Source organism: Megalobrama amblycephala, linkage group LG1 (genome assembly GCF_018812025.1).
Source record: "Megalobrama amblycephala isolate DHTTF-2021 linkage group LG1, ASM1881202v1, whole genome shotgun sequence".
Taxonomy (NCBI): domain Eukaryota; kingdom Metazoa; phylum Chordata; class Actinopteri; order Cypriniformes; family Xenocyprididae; genus Megalobrama; species Megalobrama amblycephala.
Window position 1 is genome coordinate 61,581,387 of NC_063044.1, and position 23,338 is coordinate 61,604,724.

Consider the following 23,338-nt stretch of genomic DNA (forward strand, 5'->3'; position numbering starts at 1 on the left):
AGCTCACATACCCCTTGCTGAAAAAAAATACATTGAGAGGACTCCTGGAATCCAACTCTCAAATGTGTTCTCTTCAACCAGGTCATACGGATGTCCTCTAACACACTATTTACACCCAGCATCCAGTGCCCATTAAACAGAGACCTTACCGCATGTCCCCCTGGTAAACAAGCAGTGGTACAAGAGCAACTTGTGGAGATGTTGAATGCAGGAATTGTGGAACCCTCACACTCTGGCTGGACCTCTCCTGTCGTCCTTGTTCCAAAGAAAGATTTTGTGTTGACTACCGTAAGCTCAATGCTATCACAGAGAATGATGCTTACCCACATCCCAACATCACTGAGATCCTTGAATCTCTCTCTGGAGCAGCCATCTTTTCAACAATTGACCTCAACAGCGGCTACTGGCAGGTGGCCATGGACCCAGTAAGCCAAAGACGGTGGCCATGGACCCAGTAAGCCAAAGACGGCATTCATCACTCCATCCGGGCTCTTCCACTTTAATCTCATGCCCTTTGGGTTGAAAAATGCACCTGCAACATTCCATCATTTAATGGAGACTGTACTGAGAGAGCTACGTGGAAACATTTGTTTTGTCTACATTGACGATATTATCATATATTCACCCTTGGTAGCTCAGCATTTCAAGGACCTCCAAACTGTTCTTTGTCCCCGATTTCTCCAAGATCGCGGAACCCGTCAATGCACTGAAAAAGAAAGGACATTCTTTTCTTTGGTCACCCCAATGCCAGGAAGCTTTTGAAAAATTGAAGGCTCATCTCACATCACCTCCTATTCTGGGCCATCAAATCTCCAACTTCCTTTCATGGTTTATACTGATACCAGTGATACCGGACTCTGTGCTGTATTAACACAACAGAAAAACCAAGGACTGGAGGAAGTCATTGCATACGCAAGCCACACCTTTAACAAAGCTGAATCAAACTATTCTGCTACTGAGAAAGAGTGCCTAGCAGTCGTATGGGCACTTGAAAAATGGCAGCATTACCTGGAGCACAAGATGTTCACTGTTGTCACCGACCATACTGCGCTACAGTGGGTCATAGGTTCCCCCGAAAACCACCAGCCGTCTCATTAGATGGGCCCTACAATTGCAAAGGTTTGATTTCATCATTGAATACCGAAAAGGCAAACTGAATGTAGCACCTGACGCTTTGTCCAGAATTTCCAGCTTACCTTGTTGCAGCTTGTACTCCAGCCAGGAAGAGGCTGTTGAATTTCCAGTCTCTGCTGTGTCGATTTGGGAGGAACAACACAAAGATTCAGAATTCATAAAGGTGTTTAAAGCATTGGCAGAGAACAACAACAACCACAACTTGAAAGACAAATATGAGGTTAAGGAGGACCAACTGTATCATAAGACCCACCTGTCAGATGGCCAAGTCCACTACAGAGTGTACCTGCCTTGCAGTCTCATACCAGCTGTCCTTAAACACTATCATTCTCATCCTTTAAGCGGCCATGCAGGTATATATAAAACTTACAAGCATCTGCAAGATGTTGCTTTCTGGCCAGGGATGTGGACTGACATGAAACAACATGTTAAGTGCTGTTCCAAATGTCAAACACTGAAAAGTGAAAAAGTATTTTGTGATCTGGTGAAATAAAGACGTCTGATCTCTCTTCCTCTGTTTTATTTGCTTATGAAGATGATGTGACTTTACAGAATAAATAGTTTTCTTCTGTTTTATTTTCTGCTCTCTCTAATGTAGGTTAAGTTGCTGTTCTATGACAGATAAAGGTTGTTCTGCTCTGACTTCAGCTCTGAAATCAAACCCATCACACCTGAGAGAGCTAAACCTGAGTGAGAATAAACTAGGAGACTCTGGAGTGAAAAACCTCAGTGATCTACTGCTGAACCCACAATTCAAGCTGGAGAAACTACAGTTAGTATCATTATACTGTACAGCAGTTACAGTGTGATTGAAGTTTATTTATTTTAAGACAGCAGAGCTTATGTTTCATTCTTTATAGCACTGCACTTTCTGTTTTCTTTATTAGTCACATCTTGTATGTGTTTTTTATATCTAGTTTGTTATTGTTTAATTTCCAGCATTTGATATGCTATAATGATTGTGTATATGCAGAAATCTGCATTTTCAACAGAGAATAAAGAATGAAGACATCAAATAAATAGTTAAAATGAAAGAGAAGAAACAGTATCTTCAGCACACAGAACTAGTGTAACTGGGTTTCAGAACAGACTATGGAATAGGGCTGGGCGATATATCGCATGCGATTGTCACGTGCATTTCGTTAGTAAAGCCGGTTCCCTTATTGCCGCTAAATCGCCATCACCTGCTTTCAAATGGAGCGGCATTTAATAAACAGAGCCGTAGTTCACTGATAAGCTACGCAATATCGCGTTCATTATCGAAGGCGATTCATCTGCGATAATGAACGCGATATTGCGTAGCTTATCAATGATCTACGGCTCTGTTTATTAAATGGCGCTCCATTTAAAAGCAGGTGATGGCGATTTAGCGGTAATCAGGGAACCGGCTTTACTGACGAAATGCGCGTGACAATTGCATGCGATATATCGCCCAGCCCTACTATGGAAAATAAATGCTGCTGAAGCTCTTCAATAAGATGATCATCATAGATGTGAACTATTGGTATTTCTCTGTCTTTAGTCTGAGTTACTGCAGTATTACAGAGGAACAGTGTGTCATCCTGACTTCAGCTCTGAAATCAAACCCGTCACACCTGAGAGAGCTGAACCTGAGCAGGAATAAACTAGGAAACACAGGAGTGAAGCACTTATGTGACTTACTGAAGGATTCACACTGTAAACTGGAGAGATTGAAGTCAGTAACATTCACATACAAGAATCAAAATGCTGAAAATCACTTCAACAGTTTAAACTATAACACTTTATACTCAATATCTCACAATGAGTCTGAGTTCACATTATATTTGTGTAAAATCTTCACACACGTATTTTGTGATCTGGTGAAATAAAGATGATGATCTCTCATCCTCTGTTTCAGTTGCTTATGAAGATGTGAATACAGAATAAAGAGTTTTCTTTTCTTCTGTCTTATTTTCTGCTCTCTCTAATGTAGGTTAAGCTGCTGTTCTATGACAGATGAAGGTTGTTCTGCTCTGACTTCAGCTCTGAACTCAAACCCGTCACACCTGAGAGAGCTGAACCTGAGAGAGAATAAACTAGGAGACTCTGGAGTGAAAAACCTCAGTGATCTACTGATGAACCCACAATTCAAGCTGGAGAAACTAGAGTTAGTATCATTATACTGCATTTACTGTTTAAGTCAACAGGACACAAGTCAGATAATTTGTAGCGCTGCATCTCCATCTGAAGAAGATTCATGAATGTATTAGTTAACAGGTTTGTATGTGTATCAGTAGAAAGAGCATTAAACCTTGAATCATTTTAAACTTTGATGCTATAAAATGTTTCATATGCTGAAATCCGACAAATCTTTGCTGTGAAACAAGACAGAAGTAAAAACAGACTAAAAACAGTGTAACAAATGGTCAGGAATTGCAGGTTTTTAATGAAGCTCATGATGGAGAATAATACAATAACACTGTCAGGGTTTTAGTGGCAGTAATGATGCGCACAACGAAGGAGATCCTCAGGAAGACTTTTAATATCACTCAAAACACAAAACAATTGAATATATAACAACTTTAACACATATGAACAGAATTAATACAGGACAGGGACCAAACACAAACTGAAGGCTTAAATACTGATCAGAACAAAGGTAGAAACAAACTAGACACACCTGAACCGATCACTCTAATCAAATAAGGTAGCTTATAAGGTATATTGTTAGCTTTCAATATACAGTTTTATCCTGATTAAAACTTTACTGTAGCCAAATACATGACTGAGTAGTCGCATTTTTGTAAAGGTAGCGTTTAATTTATAGCATGAACAAATGTTTGTCTATGAACATAGACGTTTGTTGGTGTTTGTTGCACTAGAATTTAGCTAACTGGCTAGCAGAAACGTGTTGCTCTTTGTATATGTCCTTGATGCATTACAAATAGCAACAGAACTATAACATTACGTTTAAAAGACAAACAATAAAACATACTTACAGTTTGGGGCCGATAAACAGCAGCTTCTGCTTTTAAAGTAGGAACTGTTTCATCTTTCAGTAAAAGCCTTTGTGCAAATCCAGCATTAAACTCGTGTAGATTCTGGAAGCTGTCTTCAGCACTTCATCCAGTGTAGAAAATATCACAGATTATAATGGGTTCTGTTATCTTTTGTTGCATCGCGCAGCTCGTGTTCGGTGTAAACAACTCTTCCGCTTCCATTATACTGCACCACATGGCCTCACCTACTTTGTTGCGTGTTCCTGGGGCAGTATTTATGTTAATAGCAAGGGTTTATGATGTCACCAACCCGGGAAGAAGGTCTTTGTAGTCCAAACCGCAAAAAACTGTAGGCAAAAAACTGCCATAACTTTAAAAGACAATATCTCCGTTTGCATTGAACTTTCAGCGCTGTAACTTTGCAGATACTGTTTATGCTCAAGCAGCAACATTACACACTAACTAAAGTTAAAAAAGTGAAATCGCATTGAACCACCCCTTTAAAAATAATTTTTCTTTTTTTATTATTTGACATGGAATAACTCAGGAACACAATAAGATCTGATAAAAATTCTTTTTTTGGTGATGCTCTCCTACATGCGAGGTGCATCTGGTTAAAATTTCGTGGTGATAACGTAAAGGATAAAAAAATTGTTGTTAATTTTTTCTACAGCCAGGTGGCGCCAACGGGCGGTAAACTCCGGTTTAGAGGCACTTCTCAGCAGTCGTTAGGAGTTTTTCAAAATGGTTAGATGCATTAAAAAGATGAGATTCTAAGCTTTAAAATGATACCTATTTTGTGTTATTCCACATTGGAAAACGGACATGGATGGGTCCGGGAACATTAGATACACACTGCATCCCGGAGAGATGAGAGACATGTTTTTAGCCAAGTATGTTAAATCATTCCGTGAGTAATATCTTGTGATCAACGCAATATATTATGTTGATTTTGGATTCATTCTAATCGTGAGCCTTCTAATCTGTTCTAATCTGCCTTAAATATTGATGTGCCATTTTCTATGATCTGTGCATTTTTCATGAAGTTATGAGCATGTGAAATATACATATTTGTATTCAGTTAGCAGCTGTGCTATTTTTGTTTTAGACGCATATTTCTCAGACTCATTAGAGGGTGAAAACAACGTAACAGAAGCATGTTGGAGGCTTGATATGAAAGTTTAACCCTCAGGGGTCTGAGGATTTTTGGGGCCCTGGAGAAGTTTTGACATGCCCTGACATTTGTTCTTTTTTCAGTTGTTCATAAACATATTAATGGAAAAAGTGTCATTACACTGTATTCAGCACAAACTACATCTGGGTCATTCTACAGAAACGTCCACTTTTCTGTCCCTAGACTTTACAGAAATATTACACTTAAAAAACACTTTAGGATTACAATTTTTTTTATATTTTAATATGAAACAATATGTTATTTGAACAATGAAACCTTGTTGAGCCATCAATGTGGCAATATTTGTTTTTTAATTAATTATAAAAATTCCAAGCGCCACAGAAGTGCTCGTCCCCACAGTCATGTACAGAGGGAACGTGCTTTATTTTGAGCTCACAAACAGGTTTTTCTACCATTTCAAATACAATAATATATGCATAACTATCAAATATATAATATAAATGACATAAAAAAAAACAAATGCTAAATAAATATTATACAATTTTTAATGAATGTAGTTGTCCCCTGGTGTTGTGTCACTGGTGTTACCTTTAACAAAAATCTCTTATTTTGAAAGAAAAAATCACACTGATGGCATCACTTGACTTCCTTCTTCCTATTTCCTGAAGATCAATGAAGAAAGGCCAATGGAAAGTCCTCTATCTCTTTTCAGTTATCAGAAATTTTAATTATAAAATCATATTTTCATATGAAGCTTTTAGTTGAAGTCACTGGTGTGACCTACTTTATCGCTAGGGAATTTTAAAAAACTAGAATACAAATGGATTAAATTACTTGATTTAGTGAATATATCATAATTTACAACATGTGGATTGATTCCTTGCAGCAGCCATTTTGTAAAATGCATTTTTCATGAAAAATGTCACTGGTGTTACTGTCACTGGTGTTACCTTTTTATGAAAACATCACTGCTGGTACCGTCACTGGTGTTACCCGTTTATAGATAAACTTTATTTAAAGCTATTCATTTAGTTATTTTGCATAAAAAAGCACTAAGATTACATAATCCTCCTTTGGTCAGATATGGCTAAATTAAGGGGATTTGGCTAAATTCAGTGCAGCGACTTTACAGACAGTTTTAAAATGTTGTTTATGATCTTTTACTGACTGCTTTCACTAAGTGTCAATGATAGTCTTTTATTGTACACCAAATGTAAAATTTAGTCCAAACTACTTAATTATAGTTGAAAAATTAAGGATCTTTGGTCCTATGTATACGTCACTGGTGATTCATTGTGTCACTGGTGTTACTGTTTTTTGTCTGTCACATTAAATAAAATGTCATATGTGACATGATAATAATTTTACATTCATTGAATTCTGCTACACTCAAGAATTAAGATGTAAAGGATTGTATCATTACTTGTTTATATAGGTTTTTCAAATATTTTTATTGTTATAGCAAATACATGGTTGCGCAATTGAATTAACATCATTCAATCACACTTTTAACTAACCTGATTAAAATAAATAACACAATCTCCTTATTTTTTGCATTATCATTATTATTCTGTAACTCTGACTGCATGTGCTGAAAAAAATGAGAAATAATATTTCATAAAAATGTTTAAAAATGCCAGAGAAGTAAGGTAACACCAGTGACAAAAAGAGGGGACATGCAGTCTTTAAATAAATGTACAAAAAAAATTAAAAATCATTAAGCTGTCATTTATGTGTATTCATAAAGTCCAAGTGTAATATAATAATGTGTTCTAAGTTTAAATGTTAAAAAAAGAAATACATTTTAAGACATTTTGTCATACCAAAAGTGGACGTTTCTGTAGAATGACCCATCTACAGATGCGTGATCTCTCGTCTCCCTCTGAACAAACTCCAATCTGATATTTCTCAGAAAATTAACTGTAACTTAGTGAATACTAATCACAAAAAAATTAGACTTATGTCTAAAAAAACGTTGAAATGTCAGGTTTTAAATCGTGTAAGTCAAATCGAAAACAAATATTCTGTGTTTATGTAATCTGTATGAAAAGAGAGCCATGTCAGAAGTCCGTGATTCAGCTCATTATCCGCTAATGCGGCCACGCCCACGGAGCCAGCGCTATTCAGACGCAAATTCAGTCAATACATGCATACATCGTCTCAATCGTGTATTTATTGTCTTGAAAAGTGTTTTAAATAGCCATAGTTAGCGATCTCTGGCCTCTGTTAGTTCGGTTAGTTCCTGGATTGCCTATTCTTCTTTAGCAGGCATTTGTGGACAAAAGGGGCAGAGCGCCCTCCGGCTGCAAGTATGAATTGAAAACACAGTATCCCGCGCTCATAGTAATGACAATAAATCCTGAATAAATATTACTCCTCTGTATAGAAAATTGACAAACAAATGAGAATCCATCAATATTTCTCCAAATGTGCATGCTTTTAAGCTAAAAGCCTATATGAAATGCCATAGAGGTAACATAATTGTTCAGTCACTTTGCATCACAGAAATATATTATATTTTAAAGAATATAAGAGAATACCATTATTTTAAATTGTAATAATATTTCACAGTATTGCTGTTTTTTCTGTATGTTTGATTTACACCATGATGAGATTGAGACATGATCAACGGAGGGTTTTTTCACAGCCTACCTGTCTGAAAGAGCTCATTATTTATACAGGTCATTAGAGCTCTTTATGCGATTCTTTTGTCTTCTCAGGTGAGAATCCATTATTCATGATGATTCACGCCTCCACGCATACTGTGTTTCTTGACCAAAGATGTTTTAGAAAATTTAAATCTCTCTATTGTTTTATATGAACAAGCAGGCAGCATAATTTTTACCTCATTTTGAAGCAAAATTATGGAAGTATTTTAATGCCAAATGTTTTTGAAATAAAAAGCTTGTTGAATTGCACTAACTGGAAAAAAAACATGCATCACATTAGCTGTGCTTGCATTTAGATGCATTGTATTTTTAAGGCTTGCATTTTTATGGGCTGAAATTCAACATGGTCGTATATTTAAGCTGTGAATATTTCAATAAAAAATATTTCACACACATTTTCATTATTAAAAATTCAATAATTTATTTTCACCTTTCAGATTTCAATTCCAAAATATTCATTCTGTTTAAAAATACAACCTATAAAATTCGACTAGCAATTTTCAGTCCATTTTATTTCGCTTTACAAATTCGCTTCCACAAATTCAGTGGTTCAAATTCGACAGAAAATTCAACATTTCACATCCGGGGAACTGCAGGAAAAGCAGTAGAGTGCCGATGCATGATCTCCATCTGCTGTTAGTCGACTTCACCAGCAGGTGCCGCTAGCGGCTGTTTACAAAGACGAGCAACGGCTAGTAAGTCATCATTCATTCATAAAAACGGATTTACAGAAATGGAGCAAGCGGTAAGTGAATGTGTGATGATTATCAGGGCCAGTATAAATGCAGAAAAGCTGATAAAGACACAAAAGCTGCATTTATGTTTAATTCAGTGTTTAATTCAGCCGCGCGGTGTTGTAATACTATGGTTTCCCTCATCTCTAGTCTACAACCTCAAATACCCAGAAGTCTTGTGAACAAAGATTTAATATATATTTTTTGCCTTTATTTCAGAGACTTAAGTTTTTTTGTTTTTTCAATAACCACACATAAACGTTATTCCTTCAAAAACACAAACAGGGGTCTGAGGATTTTTGGGGCCCTGGAGAAGTTTTGACATGCCAGAGAGGCCAGAGATCGCTAACTATGGCTATTTAAAACACTTTTCAAGACAATAAATACACGATTGAGACGATGTATGCATGTATTGACTGAATTTGCGTCTGAATAGCGCTGGCTCCGTGGGCGTGGCCGCATTAGCGGATAATGAGCTGAATCACGGACTTCTGACATGGCTCTCTTTTCATACAGATTACATAAACACAGAATATTTGTTTTAAATTTGACTTACACGATTTAAAACCTGACATTTCAACGTTTTTTTAGACATAAGTCTAATTTTTTTGTGATTAGTATTCACTAAGTTACAGTTAATTTTCTGAGAACTATCAGATTGGAGTTCGTTCAGAGGGAGACGAGAGATCACGCATCATGTTAGTTTTCTTTATTTTGCAAAAAGCACAACATTTTGTTTTTACTCTGAGTGTTCACAAATAAAAGAAGATATTCCACAAATTAAAATGGTGTATAACTCTTAATTGTATGTGCAACATTGACAGAGTATTTTGAGTCTCTTTCACACTGGTTAGAAAAAAACCGCGGTGATCACGCCGGCGTGACCTCCGACACGAGGGAGTTAAAGTTACTGGTTTTGTATGCAAAAAGAATTTTTGTGCTACCTATATGGATTCAATTTTTATTGGCTCTTAAAGAGAGACACGCAAATGGGAGTGCCGACGCTCCATCCGGTCTTAAAGGGTTAATGCACACTGGGCATGTGCGTACAAGTGTACACAGTTTCCTCTTGTGCATGTCAGTATTAAAAGTTCAGTGCAGTTCAGTCTCATTGTTTACACAGTCATCAAGGACAGACAGAACGGATGTGGGCAGCTGTGCCATCATTTTCAAAAATCTCAGTTTATGAGGGTAAAAACACTGGAGTAGTGTAAACAACAGTCGCAACCATAGCAAAAGTAATGTGTTTTAAAATGAAAAGGCACTAGTGTAAACGGAGCCTTAATCAAAGTGTCCAATCCTGCTCCTGGAGGGTCCTGCAGATATCAGCTCAACCCCAATTAAACATACCTGAACCTGATAATCAAGCTCTTACTAGAAACTTCTTGACAGGTGTGTTGAGGAGAGTTGAAGCTAAACTCTACAGGACTGAGTTTGGACTGATTAAATACACAGAGTAATCAGAGTAAAACAGAACAGGTGCAGGAACTAATTAATCAAGGACACTAACTAGGGAACACACACAGACAGCAACACCATAATAATAAAACACAACAAAACTGTGACACCAATAGATTATTCTGAAATCTTACATTTATACTGGACTAATGGTACTTTTCACTAAATCTTCTTTTATTAAACAAAATGTGTGTTTAGAGATTGTAAATTATAATCTAAAATGATTTAATAATCGATTCGATAAACAAGATTTTCTTTCATTAAAAATGTGAAAATAGACCATTTAAATGTTTGTTTTTCTATTGTTTCTATATTGATCCTATCAGTGTTGGGGAAAGTTACTTTTAAAAGTAATGCATTACAATATTGCGTTACTCCCTAAAAAAGTAACTAATTGCGTTACTTCGTTACTTTTTATGAAAAGTAATGCGTTACTTTACTTTTGCATTACTTTTTCTCACCGGGACTGGGCTTGCTTGTTTGTTTGTTTTTTAATAACAACAAAAAAGTTCTATTTTTGTCAAAAAAAGGCCCTTTCACACCAAAAGTGAAATCAATAAGCCTCAGGCTGAAGGAAAAGCATATTTACACCTGTACAGTAGAGGGCGCAGCTCAAACAAACCTTTCAGATGTGCTGCCGTTCTGGATTTAAGAAGAATAGGATACAGGAGAAGGAAGTTCTAGTTCTTATTTCTAAATCTAATCTAAAGTATTTCTGCTTATTAGTATGGCTGAATTAGATATGTTGAAGGTCAGCAGCAGAGACATTGGTTAATAATTGAGATTAAATACATAAAGTATATTTGTGTAATTTAATATAGTGAATTATTACAGGTTTGCAAAAATTCTGAGATTGCATTTCACTGTTTTTATTCATTTTGAGGAATACTGAATGATTTCGTGCAAGTGAGATGAGTAAATGCATGTTCACATTTAGTCTAGAACTACAATAACCATCATGCTTACACAGTGCACACAATATCTCTGCACTTTATTTCTCACAACATGGGGACAACATGTCAGTCAATAAATGTGAAAAAGTAACTTGCGTTACTCTTTTGAAAAAGTAACTTAGATATTTTGTTGTAAATTGAAAAAGTAATGCGTTACTTTACTAGTTACTTGAAAAAGTAATCTGATTACGTAACTCAAGTTACTTGTAATGCGTTACCCCCAACACTGGATCCTATATCTTAATCTAGAGTGATAAATTCACTTATTTGTGGAGTGAGGACGGATCCAGACTTGGATTGTAACTAGTGTCCTCAAACGCTCCTGTCTTGGTTTGTTAGTTTATATCATTAAGTTTCCATGTTTTTGCTGGTTTATTAGTGACTGTATGACATTTATTCATAATTCATTGAACTCGCACATGAACTGAACATGGATTTGAGTCATTTTATCTTTCTGTCTTCAGTCTGAGTTACTGCAGTATTACAGAGGAACAGTGTTTCATCCTGACTTCAGCTTTGAAATCAAACCCGACACACCTGAGAGAGCTGAACCTGAGTGTGAATAAACTAGGAAACTCAGGAGCAAAGCACTTATGTGACGTACTGAAGGATTCACACTGTAAACTGGAGAGACTGAGGTCAGTAACATTCACATACAAGAATCAAAATGCTGAAAATCACTTCAGCAGTTTAAACTAAAACACTTTATACTCAATATCTCACAATGAGTCTGAGTTCACATTATATTTGTGTAAAATCTTCACACACGTATTTTGTGATCTGGTAATATAAAGATGATGATCTCTATTTCTCTGTTTCATTTGCTTATGAAGATGACGTGACTTTACAAAATAAAGTGTTTTCTTTTCTTCCGTCTTATTTTCTGCTCTCTCTCTAATGTAGGTTAAGTGACTGTTATATGACAGATGAAGGTTGTTCTGATGTGACTTCAGCTCTGAACTCAAACCCGTCACACCTCAGAGAGCTGGACCTGAGCAGGAATGAACTAGGAAACACAAGAGTGAAGCACTTATGTGACTTACTGAAGGATTCACACTGTAATCTGGAGAGACTGAGGTCAGTAACATTCACATACAAGAATCAAAATGCTGAAAATCACTTCAACAGTTTAAACTAAAACACTTTATACTCAAAATATCACAATGAGTCTGAGTTCACATTATATTTGTGTAAAATCTTCACACACATATTTTGTGATCTGGTAAAATAAATATGATGATCTCTCTTCCTCTGTTTTATTTGCTTATGAAGATGATGTGATTTTACAGAATAAAGAGTTTTCTTTTCTTCTGTCTTATTTTCTGCTCTCTCTCTCTAATGTAGGTTAAGCTGCTGTTCTATGGCAGATGAAGGTTGTTCTGCTCTGACTTCAGCTCTGAAATCAAACCCGTCACACCTGAGAGAGCTGAACCTGAGCGTGAATAAACTAGGAGACTCTGGAGTGAAAAACCTCAGTGATCTACTGATGAACCCACAATTCAAGCTGGAGAAACTAGAGTTAGTATCATTATACTGTATTTACTGTTTAGTTTATTTTAAGTCAACAGGACACAATTCACATCATTTGTAGTGCTGCATCTCCATCTGAAGAAGATTCATGAATGTATTATTTTACAGAATTAAACCTTGAAGCATTTTAAACTTTGTGGCTATAAAATGTTTCATATGCCAAAATCTGACAAATCTTTGTTGTGAAACAAGACATAAGTGAAAACAGACTAAAAAACAGTGTAACAAATGGTCAGGAATGGCTGGTTGTAATGAAGATCATGATGATGAAGAATACAATAACACTGTCAGGGTTTTAGTGGCAGTAATGATGCACACGATGAAGGAGATCCTCAGTAAGACTTTTTATTATCACTCAAAACACAAAATCGGAGAATATATAACCACTTTAACACGTATGAACAGAATTAATACAGGACAGGGACCAAACACAAACTGAAGGCTTAAATACTGATCAGAACAAAGGAAGAAACAAACTAGACACACCTGAACCGAACACTCTAATCAAATAAGGTACTGTGGAGAACGAGGATGACTGAACTATTAACAACCTAGAAGATATACAAAGAAACTCAGACATGAATGGAACAGAAAGAGAATCAAAAAACAAACTCAAAACTTGACAAACATTGTCTTTAATCACAAATCTAACATGTAGGAGAAATAAAGCACAACCACTTCAAATAAACAACACAGAAAAAAGAAAGATAAGAACTAAGGGTTTAAGGCTCCGTTACACTAGTAGGTTTTAAAAAGATCTTCGTCTACACTAGCGTTTCCACAGTGTTTCAGAAACGATCTTCGTCTACACTACGACCGAAATCGCATATCACATGATCATTCATGCACACTGGGCATGTGTGTACAAGTGTAAACCATTTCCTCTTGTGCATGTCAGTAGCTGCAGTATTAAAAGTTCAGTGCAGTTTATTCTCCATGTTATTGTTTATATGGTTGTCAAGGATACACAGAGCGGACATGGGCAGCTACGCCATCGTTTTCAAAAGTCTCAGTTTTCGAGGGTAAAAACACTAGAGTAGTGTAATCAACAGTTGTAACCATAGCAAAAGTAATGCATTTTAAAATGAAAAAGCACTAGTGTAAATGGAGCCTTAACTCCCTGAGGTCTGAAAACGCGCCGGCGCGTTTTCAGGTTTTTTTTCACATTGCAGCAAAACAGACTTAAAATACTCCATCATTTTTTGTCATAGAGACATAAGTAATACATCAATTGAAACTATAGAATATCTTCTTTTATTTGTATACACTCAGAGTAAAAACAAAATGTTGTGCTTTTTGCAAAATAAAGAAAACTAAAAATGATGTATGATCTGTCCTCTCTCTCTGAACAAAGTTTAATCTGATAGTTCTCAGAAAATGAACTATAACTTAGTGACTACTAATCACAAAAAAGATAGACTTAGGTCTAAAGACACGTTGAAATGTCAGGTTTTAAATCATATAAGTCATATCGAAAACAAAAATTCAGTGTTTATTTAATCTGTATGAAAAGAGACACATGTCAGAAATCCGTGATTCAGCTCATTATCCGCTAATGCGGCCACAGCCATGGAGCCAGCGCTATTCAGACGCAAATTATGAGTCAATACAGGCATACATCATCTCAATCGTGTATTTATTGTCTTGAAAAGTGTTTATATGTATGTAAAAGCCTGTATGTTATCGACCTCTGGAAGACATGCCGTTAGTTCCTGATTCTTCTTCTTCTTTAGAATAATTTGTGGACTAAATGTGCACAGAGAGCGCCCTCCGGCTGCAAAAATGAATTGAAAACACCATTCCTGAAATTTCCTCTTATTCTTTAGAACAAATTGTGGACTAAAGGTGCACAGAGCGCCCTCCGGCTACAAGTATGAATTGAAAACACCAGCGCTCATAGTGATAACAATGAATATAGAATAAATATAACTCTTCTGTATAGAAAATTGACATAAACATATGAGAATCCATCAATATTTCTCCAAATGTGAATGCTTTTATACTAAAAACCTATATTCAGACTCTTTGCATCACAGAAATACATTATATTTTAAAGAATATAATAGAATACCATTATTTTAAATTGAGCTGAGACATGATTACAAAGGTTTTTTTCACAGCCTACCTGACTGAAAGGCCTCATTAATATGCAGCACCATTAGAGGTTCTTTAAGCAATTCTTTTGTCTTCTCAGGTGTAAATGAGCCATTATTCATGATGATTCACGCCTCCATGCATACTGTGTTTCTTGACAAAAAGTGTCTTACAAAAACTAAATCAATATATTGTGTTATATGAACAAGTAGGCATTATAATTTTACATAATTTTGAAGCAAAAACTCTAGTCTACAACCCCCAATACCCAGAAGTCTTGTAAACACAGATTTAATATATATTTTTGGCCTTATTTCAGTGACTTAATTTTTTTGTTTTTTCAATAACCACGCATAAACGTTATTCCTTCAAAAACACAAACATGTGCATACATGTTCCTCACATATTATGGTAGCCTAGTTTGTGCTGAATACAGTGTAATGACACCTTTGTCATTAATATGTTTATGAACAACTGAAAAAAGCACAAATGTCAGGGTATGTCAAAACTTCTCCAGGCCCCAAATCAGCCTCAGACTCCAGAGGGTTAATCAAAGTGTCCAATCCTGCTCCTGGAGGGTCCTGCAGATTTCAGCTCAACCCCAATTAAACATACCTGAACCTGATAATCAAGCTCTTACTAGAAACTTCTAGACAGGTGTGTTGAGGAGAGTTGAAGCTAAACTCTACAGGACTGAGTTTGGACTGATTAATCAAAGTAAAACAGAACAGGTGCAGGAACTAATTAATCAAGGACACTAACTAGGGAACACACACAGGCAGCAACACCATGATAATAAAACACAACAAAACTGTGACACCAATAGATCATTCTGAAATCTTACATTTATACTGGACTAATGGTACTTTTCACTAAATCTTCTTTTATTAAGCAAAATGTGTGTTTAGAGATTGTAAATTATAATCTAAAATGACTTAATAATTGATTCATGTACAAGATTTTCTTTCATTAAAAATGTGAAAATAGACCATTTAAATGTTAATTTTTCTATTGTTTCTATATTGATCCTATATCTTAATCTAGAGTGATAAATTCACTTATTTGTGAAGTGAGGACGGATCCAGACTTGGATTGTAACTAGTGTCCTCAAACGCTCCTGTCTTGGTTTGTTCGTTTATATCATTAAGTTTCCATGTTTTTGCTGGTTTATTAGTGACTGTATGACATTTATTCATAATTCATTGAACTCGCACATGAACTGAACATGGATTTGAGTCATTTTATCTTTCTGTATTCAGTTTGAATAGATGCAGTATTACAGAGGAACAGTGTGTCATCCTGATTTCAGCTCTGAAATCAAACCCGTCACACCTGAGAGAGCTGAACCTGAGTGAGAATAAACTAGGAAACACAGGAGTGAAGCACTTATGTGATGTACTGAAGGATTCACACTGTAAAGTGGAGAGATTGAGGTCAGTAACATTCACATACAAGAATCAAAATGCTGAAAATCACTTCAACAGTTTAAACTAAAACACTTTATACTCAATATCTCACAATGAGTCTGAGTTCACATTATATTTGTGTAAAATTTTCACACACGTATTTTGTGATCTGGTGAAATAAAGATGATGATCTCTGTTTCATTTGCTTATGAAGATGACGTGACTTTACAAAATAAAGTGTTTTCTTTTCTTCTGTCTTGTTTTCTGCTCTCTTTCTCTAATGTAGGTTAAGCTGCTGTTCTATGACAGATGAAGGTTGTTCTGCTCTGATTTCAGCTCTGAACTCAAACCCGTCACACCTGAGAGAGCTGAACATGAGCGGGAATAAACTAGGAGACTCTGGAGTGAAAAACCTCAGCGATCTACTGATGAACCCTCAATTCAAGCTGGAGAAACTAGAGTTAGTATCATTATACTGTATTTACTGTTTAGTAATTTGAAGTCAACAGGACACAAGTCAGATCATTTGTAGTGCTGCATCTCCATCTGAAGAAGATTCATGAATGTATTAATTTACAGAATTAAACCTTGAAGCATTTTAAACTTTGTGGCTATAAAATGTTTCATATGCTGAAATCTAAAAAATCTTTGCTATGAAACAAGGCAGAAGTGAAAACAGACTAAAAAATAGTGTATCAAATGGTCAGGAATGGCTGGTTATAATGAAGATCATGATGATAGAGAATACAACAACACTGTCAGGGTTTTATTGGCAGTAATGATGTGCACGACAAAGGAGATCCTCAGTAAGACTTTTAATATCACTCAAAACACAAAACAGGAGAATATATAACCACTTTAACACAGAAAAAAACAAACTAGACACACCTGAACCGAACACTCTAATCAAATAAGGTACTGTGGAGACAATAAGGTGGAAAATGAGGATGACTGAACTATTAACAACCTAGAAGATATACAAAGAAACTCAGACATGAATGGAACAGAAAGAGAATCAAAAAAGAAACTCAAAACGTGACAAACATTGTCTTTAATCACAAATCTAGCATGTAGGAGAAATAAAGCACAACCACTTCAACATAAACGACACAGAAAAAAGAAAGATAAGAACTAAGGGTTTAAGGCTCCGTTTACACTAGTACGTTTTAAAATGATCCTTGTCTACACTGACGTTTCCACAGCGTTTCAGAAAAGATCTCTGTCTACACGACTGAAAATGCGTGTCACATGACCATTAATGCACACTGGGCAAGTGTAAACAGTTTCCTCTTGTGCAGTGTAAAGTTCAGTGCAGTTCAGTCTCATGTTATTAAATTTCTTTGCAAACCTTCCATCAATTGGCCTATTTGATCTATCCTTTCACCATTACACTATCCCAAATGTTTCCAATAATGTTTAAATCCAGAAAAAAGGCAATTTTACAGAGGACACGGATCGTGTCCGTGCATCACTTATCATTGACATGATATCCACGTTACCCTCGATTTCCGGTTTTATTTTGTCGAAAACCATGGAAACAAAGACGCTTTAATATATTTTGTGTTTTTTTAGACAGGGGAGCAACTGTTTGGATACATTTGTCAACAGAAAACTAATAGTTATATAGCTCAACACGTTTAGTCTTATTGTTTAAATCTTGTTTTCTTGATTTATCGCGCGTACCATGTTTTACCATAACTAATATTGATCTAGCTTACTGCAGTGTGCAACAAGTGTCTCATAGCAGCTGCCGAGCGAGCGTATTATAGCATTATAACAACTTTCAACACTCAAATGTATCTTATATGATAAAACAGCGCTGCTTTACTCTACGTGCACATGACTGGAAGAAGCGGAAGCGGCGACTGCCGCATAATAAAAGATCTGCTGCTGTCGAGACGTGTGATGCGCTCGTCTATTATCAGCAATCGCTCCAGCAGCCTTGTTACTGCTCTTACAGCATTCGGCCATGCTCTGCTTCATACTACAGTAACGTTAATAATCTCATCTATGAACATGATTTCTGCCTGAGTCCCGTCCTGATTCTTTTCCACCGGCTGAAGACGTGAAGACAACACCTCCCATGATTCAGTGAAATCAAGGCGTCAACAAGCTACGCCTTTGTTTTGAATGAGCAACCTTTAGCAGCAAAAATGTACATATTGTGGCTTTAACAGATCAAATATTCACATATCCCTGTGATCTTCCAGATGAAGGTTAGTTTTAAAGTAACCAACAGTTTAATGTTTGCAAATGATACAATGATGATAAGTGTATCTTAATTTAGTTACTTGGTGTTTGGTAACAAAGGACCTACTTTGCATCAGCAACACTCAATGTCTAACAAGTCATTCATAAGAAGACAACTGATGGCAGCTGTATTCATAGCAACTAGTTTCTAACTAATTAATCATTTGATTTAATTCTAAATATAGGGGGCTGCTGCTCAGTATAATAGTTTTCAAGAACATTATGTAAATTGGTAAACTATTTACTTAACACTCAGGTCTGAGGTATCGCCGGCGATACCACCTCAGTTTTTTTCTTACCAGTGTGAAAGAGACTCAAAATACTCTGTCAATGTTGCACATACAATTAAGAGCTATACACCATTTTAATCTGTGGAACATCTTCTTTTATTTGTGTACACTCAGAGGAAAAACAAAATGTTGTGCTTTTTGCAAAATAAAGAAAACTAACATGATGCGTGATCTCTCGTCCCCCTCTGACCGAAGTACAATCTGATAGTTCTCAGAAAATAAAGTGTAACTTAGTGAATACTAATGACAAAAAAATAGACTTATGTCTAAATAAAACGTTGAAATGTCAGGTTTTAAATTGTGTAAGTCAAATCGAAAACAAAATTTCTTTGTTTATGTAATCTGTATGAAAAGATAGCCATGTCAGAAGTCCGTGATTCAGCTCATTATCCGCTAATGCGGCCACGCCCCTGGAGCAAGCACTATTCAGAGGCAAATACTGAATCAATACATGCATACATCGTCTCAATCGTGTATTTATTGTCTTGAAAAGTGTTTTTCTGTATGTTAAAGCGATCTCTGGCCTCTGTTAGTTCCTGGAGAGTCACAGGGTGGTTCTTCTTTAGATTAATTTGTGGACTAAAGGGGCACAGAGCGCCCTCCGGCTGCAAGTATGAATTGAAAACACAGTATACAGCGCTCATAGTGATGACAATAAATATTGAATAAATATTACTCCTCTGTATAGAAAATTGATATAAACATGAGAATCCATCAATATTTCTCCAAATGTGCATGCTTTTAAGCTAAAAGGCTATATAAAATGCCACAGAGGTAACATAATTGTTCAAACACTTTACATCACAGAAATACAATATATTTTAACGTATATAATAGAATACCACCATTTTAAATTGTAATATTTCACAGTATTGCTGTTTTTCTGTATGTTTTATATACACAATGATGAGCTTGAGACATGATCACAGAGGGTTTTTTCACAGCCTACCTGTCTAAAAGAGCTCATTATTTATGCAGGTCATTAGAGCTCTTTATGCGATTCGTTTGTCTTTCAGGTGTAAATCACCCATTATTCATGACGATTCACACCTCCACACATACTGTGTTTCTTGACAAAAAGTGTCTTACAAAATTTAAATCTCTCTATTGTTTTATATGAAGGAGCAGGCAGCATAATTATTACATCATTTTGAAGCAAAAACTCTAGTCTACAACCTCTAATACCCAGAAGTCTTGTGAACACAGATTTAATATATATTTTTTGGCTTTATTTCAATGACTTAAGTTTTTAGTTTTTTCAATAACCACGCATAAACGTTATTCCTTCAAAAACACATACATGTACATGTACATACATGTTCCTCACATATTATTTATTGTAGCCTAGTTTGTGCTGAATACAGTGTAATGACACCTTTGTCATTAATATGTTTATGAACAACTGAAAAAAGCACAAATGTCAGGGCATGTCAAAACTTCTCCAGGGCCATAAAAATAATCAGACCCCTGAGGGTTAACATGAACTGCTAAAAATTATAGCAATTTATGCAAAAAAATGATGGAAAGCTGACAGCCTGCACGTTTCTTACCTTGACCACCTTCTTCCATATGGATCAATTTTCTGTTCTGATCTCAACAAGTCTCTGCAAACTACTTAGTAGGCACCAATCAGAGACCGCAATTTTATGACGTCATCATGTAGACTTACAAAGTATTTTACAGTATTTTAAAAATACAAAACACTAAAGTATTTTGATACAAAATACAAAGCTATTTTCATCAACCCAATCAAATACAAATGACAAAATACTATTTTGTATTTGAAATACATATTTGAAATACATGTATCATAAATACTGCCCATCCCTGATTATATAAACTAACTTCACAACTTTCACTTGCACTGATAGAGAAAGATCATTTCTTTTATTCGTTCTCTTTCACAGACAAGTATTTTCCATTAGTGTATCAATACCATCAGCAAAAGAGTTTTGAATCATGCTGGCTCTCTCGCGAGAAGTGAATCACATTTTCTCTCTATTGCAAGGCATGTGATTGGCTATTTGCCACTGATGTCACGGATTCATGTGCACACTCTCCACAAACTCAGGATCAATGCCTAAGTTGACAGAGAATGTTGATGATAAGCATCATGGTACCAACAAAGCTGGATTGGAGTGGTTTGGTTTTGTCAACTCAAAACTAATCCTATAACTCTGAGTTTGTTCAACTACCATGGTACAGGCCCCCAGATTAAATACACAGAGTAATCTGTAAAACAGAACAGGTGCAGGAACTAATTAATCAAGGACACTAACTAGGGACACACAGGGACATCACCATGATAATAAAACACAAAAAAAACACAAATAGAAATCTTAAATTTATACTGGTCTAATGGTACTTTTAACTAAATCTTCTTTTATTAAGCAAAATGTGTATTTAAAGATTGTAAATTATAAATTATAATCTAAAAAAAAGATTTTCTTTCATTAAAAATGTGAAAATAGACCATCTAAATGTTCATTTTTGTAATGTTTCTATATTGATCCTATATATTAATTTAGAGTGATAAATTCACTTATTGAATGTGGAGTGAGGACAGATCCAGACTTGGATTGTAACTAGTGTCCTCAAACGCTCCTGTCTTGGTTTGTTCATTTATATCATTAACCCTCTGGGGTCTGAGGATTTTTGGGGCCCTGGAGAAGTTTTGACATGCCCTGACATTTGTGCTTTTTTCAGTTGTTCAGTTGTAAATAGTGTGATTACACTGTATTCAGCACAAACTAGGCTACAATAATATGTGAGGAACATGTATGTACATGTTTGTATTTTTTAAGGAATAATGTTTATGTGTGGTTATTGAAAAAACAAAAAACTTAAGTCACTGAAATAAGGACAAAAAATAAGATTAAATATGTGTTCACCAGATGTCTGGGTATTGGAGGTTATAGACTAGAGTTTTTGCTTCAAACCTATGTAAAAATTATCCTGCCTACTTGTTCATATAAAACAATATATTGATTTACATTTTGTAAGACACTTTTTGTCAAGAAACATAGTATGTATGGAGGCGTGAATCATTATGAATAATGCTGTGATTCACACCTGAGAAGACAAAAGAGCCGCATAATGGCCTGAATTACCCACATAATAATAAGCTCTTTCAGTCAGGTAGGATGTGTGAAAAAAATCCTCTGTGATCTTGCTGATATCAGGATTAATGTCCACTCTTGACAAAAAAAAAAAATCATGATTTTTGTGCATGCATGCACGTATTATTGCACATCACGTGAAGAAAATTTTGTATGGGCCTATAGGTGCGTCCCAATTCACGTACTTGTGCACTATTCTATGGCGTTTTTAAGTACAAATAGTGCAGTAGTGCGTTCACACTGAAAATTCCAAAAAGAAAAAGTGCACTTTAAATACCCGGATGATGCACTAAATTAACGGAAAAAACGAAGTGTAGAATGTTGGACACTTCGTGCACTCAACTGTCGCAGCTTTAATTACGTAGCGGAGGGGAAGGGAGGATCAGACTCCGTTGTTAAATGACAAAATAACCTTATACAATTCACGCACTACATGGATGAGTGCATAGTGCACAAGTACATAGTGTATAAGTGCATAGTGTATAGTGCGTCATTTGGGACGCAACTTATGTTAAATTACAGTACCAGTCAAAAGATTGGACGCATTACTAATGTTTTTAAAAGAAGTCTCAAGTCTCTAACCAAATAATAGCTTTCTATTTTAATATACTTTAAAATATAAAGTATTTCTGTGATGCAAAGCATCTGAACATTCCTACCTCGATAGCATTTCATATAGGCTACTATATTTGTTATATTATATAGCCTAAATGTTAATGTGCAGTTGACAAACTATACATCATTAAAAAGACCTAAGACTCAAGCTTCACATTTTGACTCTTAGAATCTTATATTGATCGTTATTTCTTAATGGGCTTAAAAGCATGCACATTTGGAAAAATATTAATGGATTCTCATATGTTTATGTCAATTTTCTATACAGAGGATTAATATTTATTCAATATTTATTGTCATCACTATGAGTGCTGAATACTGTGTTTTCAATTAATACTTTCAGCCGGAGGGCGCTCTGTGCACCTTTAGTCCACAAATGCCTCCTAAAGAAGAACAGACATACCACGTGACATTCCAGGAACTAACAAAGGCTTCCAGAGATCGCTAACCATGGCTATAACATGCAGATAAACACTTTTGAAGATAATAAATACATGATTGTGACGATGTATACATGTATTGCCTCAGAATTCGCGTCTGAATAGCGCTCATGGATAATGAGCTGAATCACTGACTTCAGACATGGCTTTGTTTTCATACAGATTACATACAGAGAATTTTTGTTTTCGATTTGACTTACAGGATTTAAAACCTGACATTTCAACATTTCTTTAGACATAAATCTAATTTTTTTGTGATTAGTATTCACTAAGTTACACTTCATTTTCTGAGAACTATCAGATTGGACTTCCTTCAGAGGGAGACGAGAGATCATGCATCATGTTAGTTTTCTTTATTTTGCAAAAAGCACAACATTTTGTTTTTACTCTGAGTGTACACAAATAAAAGAAGATATTCCACAGATTAAAATGGTGTATAACCCTTAATTGCATGTGTAAAATTTACAGTATTTTTAGTCTCTTTCACACTGGTAAGAAAAAAACCGAGGTGGTATCACCGGCGATACCTCCGACTCCAGAGTGTTAAGTTT

General features: G+C 35.6%; 2 protein-coding genes across 9 annotated transcripts in view; one reads left to right on the forward strand and one right to left on the reverse strand.

Moving 5' to 3' along the window:
- Nucleotides 1–23,338, reverse strand: part of LOC125278251 (zinc finger protein 850-like) — a 301,964-nt gene that overhangs the window by 91,888 nt on the left and 186,738 nt on the right. The window lies entirely within an intron of this gene.
- LOC125278212 (NACHT, LRR and PYD domains-containing protein 3-like) overlaps nt 1–23,338 on the forward strand; it is a 93,553-nt gene that overhangs the window by 56,637 nt on the left and 13,578 nt on the right. For 4 of the 8 annotated variants that reach the window (XM_048207122.1, XM_048207142.1, XM_048207167.1 and 1 more), the window contains exons 9-16: nt 1,733–1,906; nt 2,657–2,830; nt 3,089–3,262; nt 11,508–11,681; nt 11,947–12,120; nt 12,388–12,561; nt 15,927–16,100; nt 16,360–16,533. In XM_048207122.1, the coding sequence (XP_048063079.1) occupies nt 1,733–1,906; nt 2,657–2,830; nt 3,089–3,262; nt 11,508–11,681; nt 11,947–12,120; nt 12,388–12,561; nt 15,927–16,100; nt 16,360–16,533 (1,392 nt within the window). The remainder of the gene's footprint in view (nt 1–1,732; nt 1,907–2,656; nt 2,831–3,088; nt 3,263–11,507; nt 11,682–11,946; nt 12,121–12,387; nt 12,562–15,926; nt 16,101–16,359; nt 16,534–23,338) is intronic. The other 4 variants (XM_048207150.1, XM_048207159.1, XM_048207175.1 and 1 more) reach the window with 4 other exon arrangements.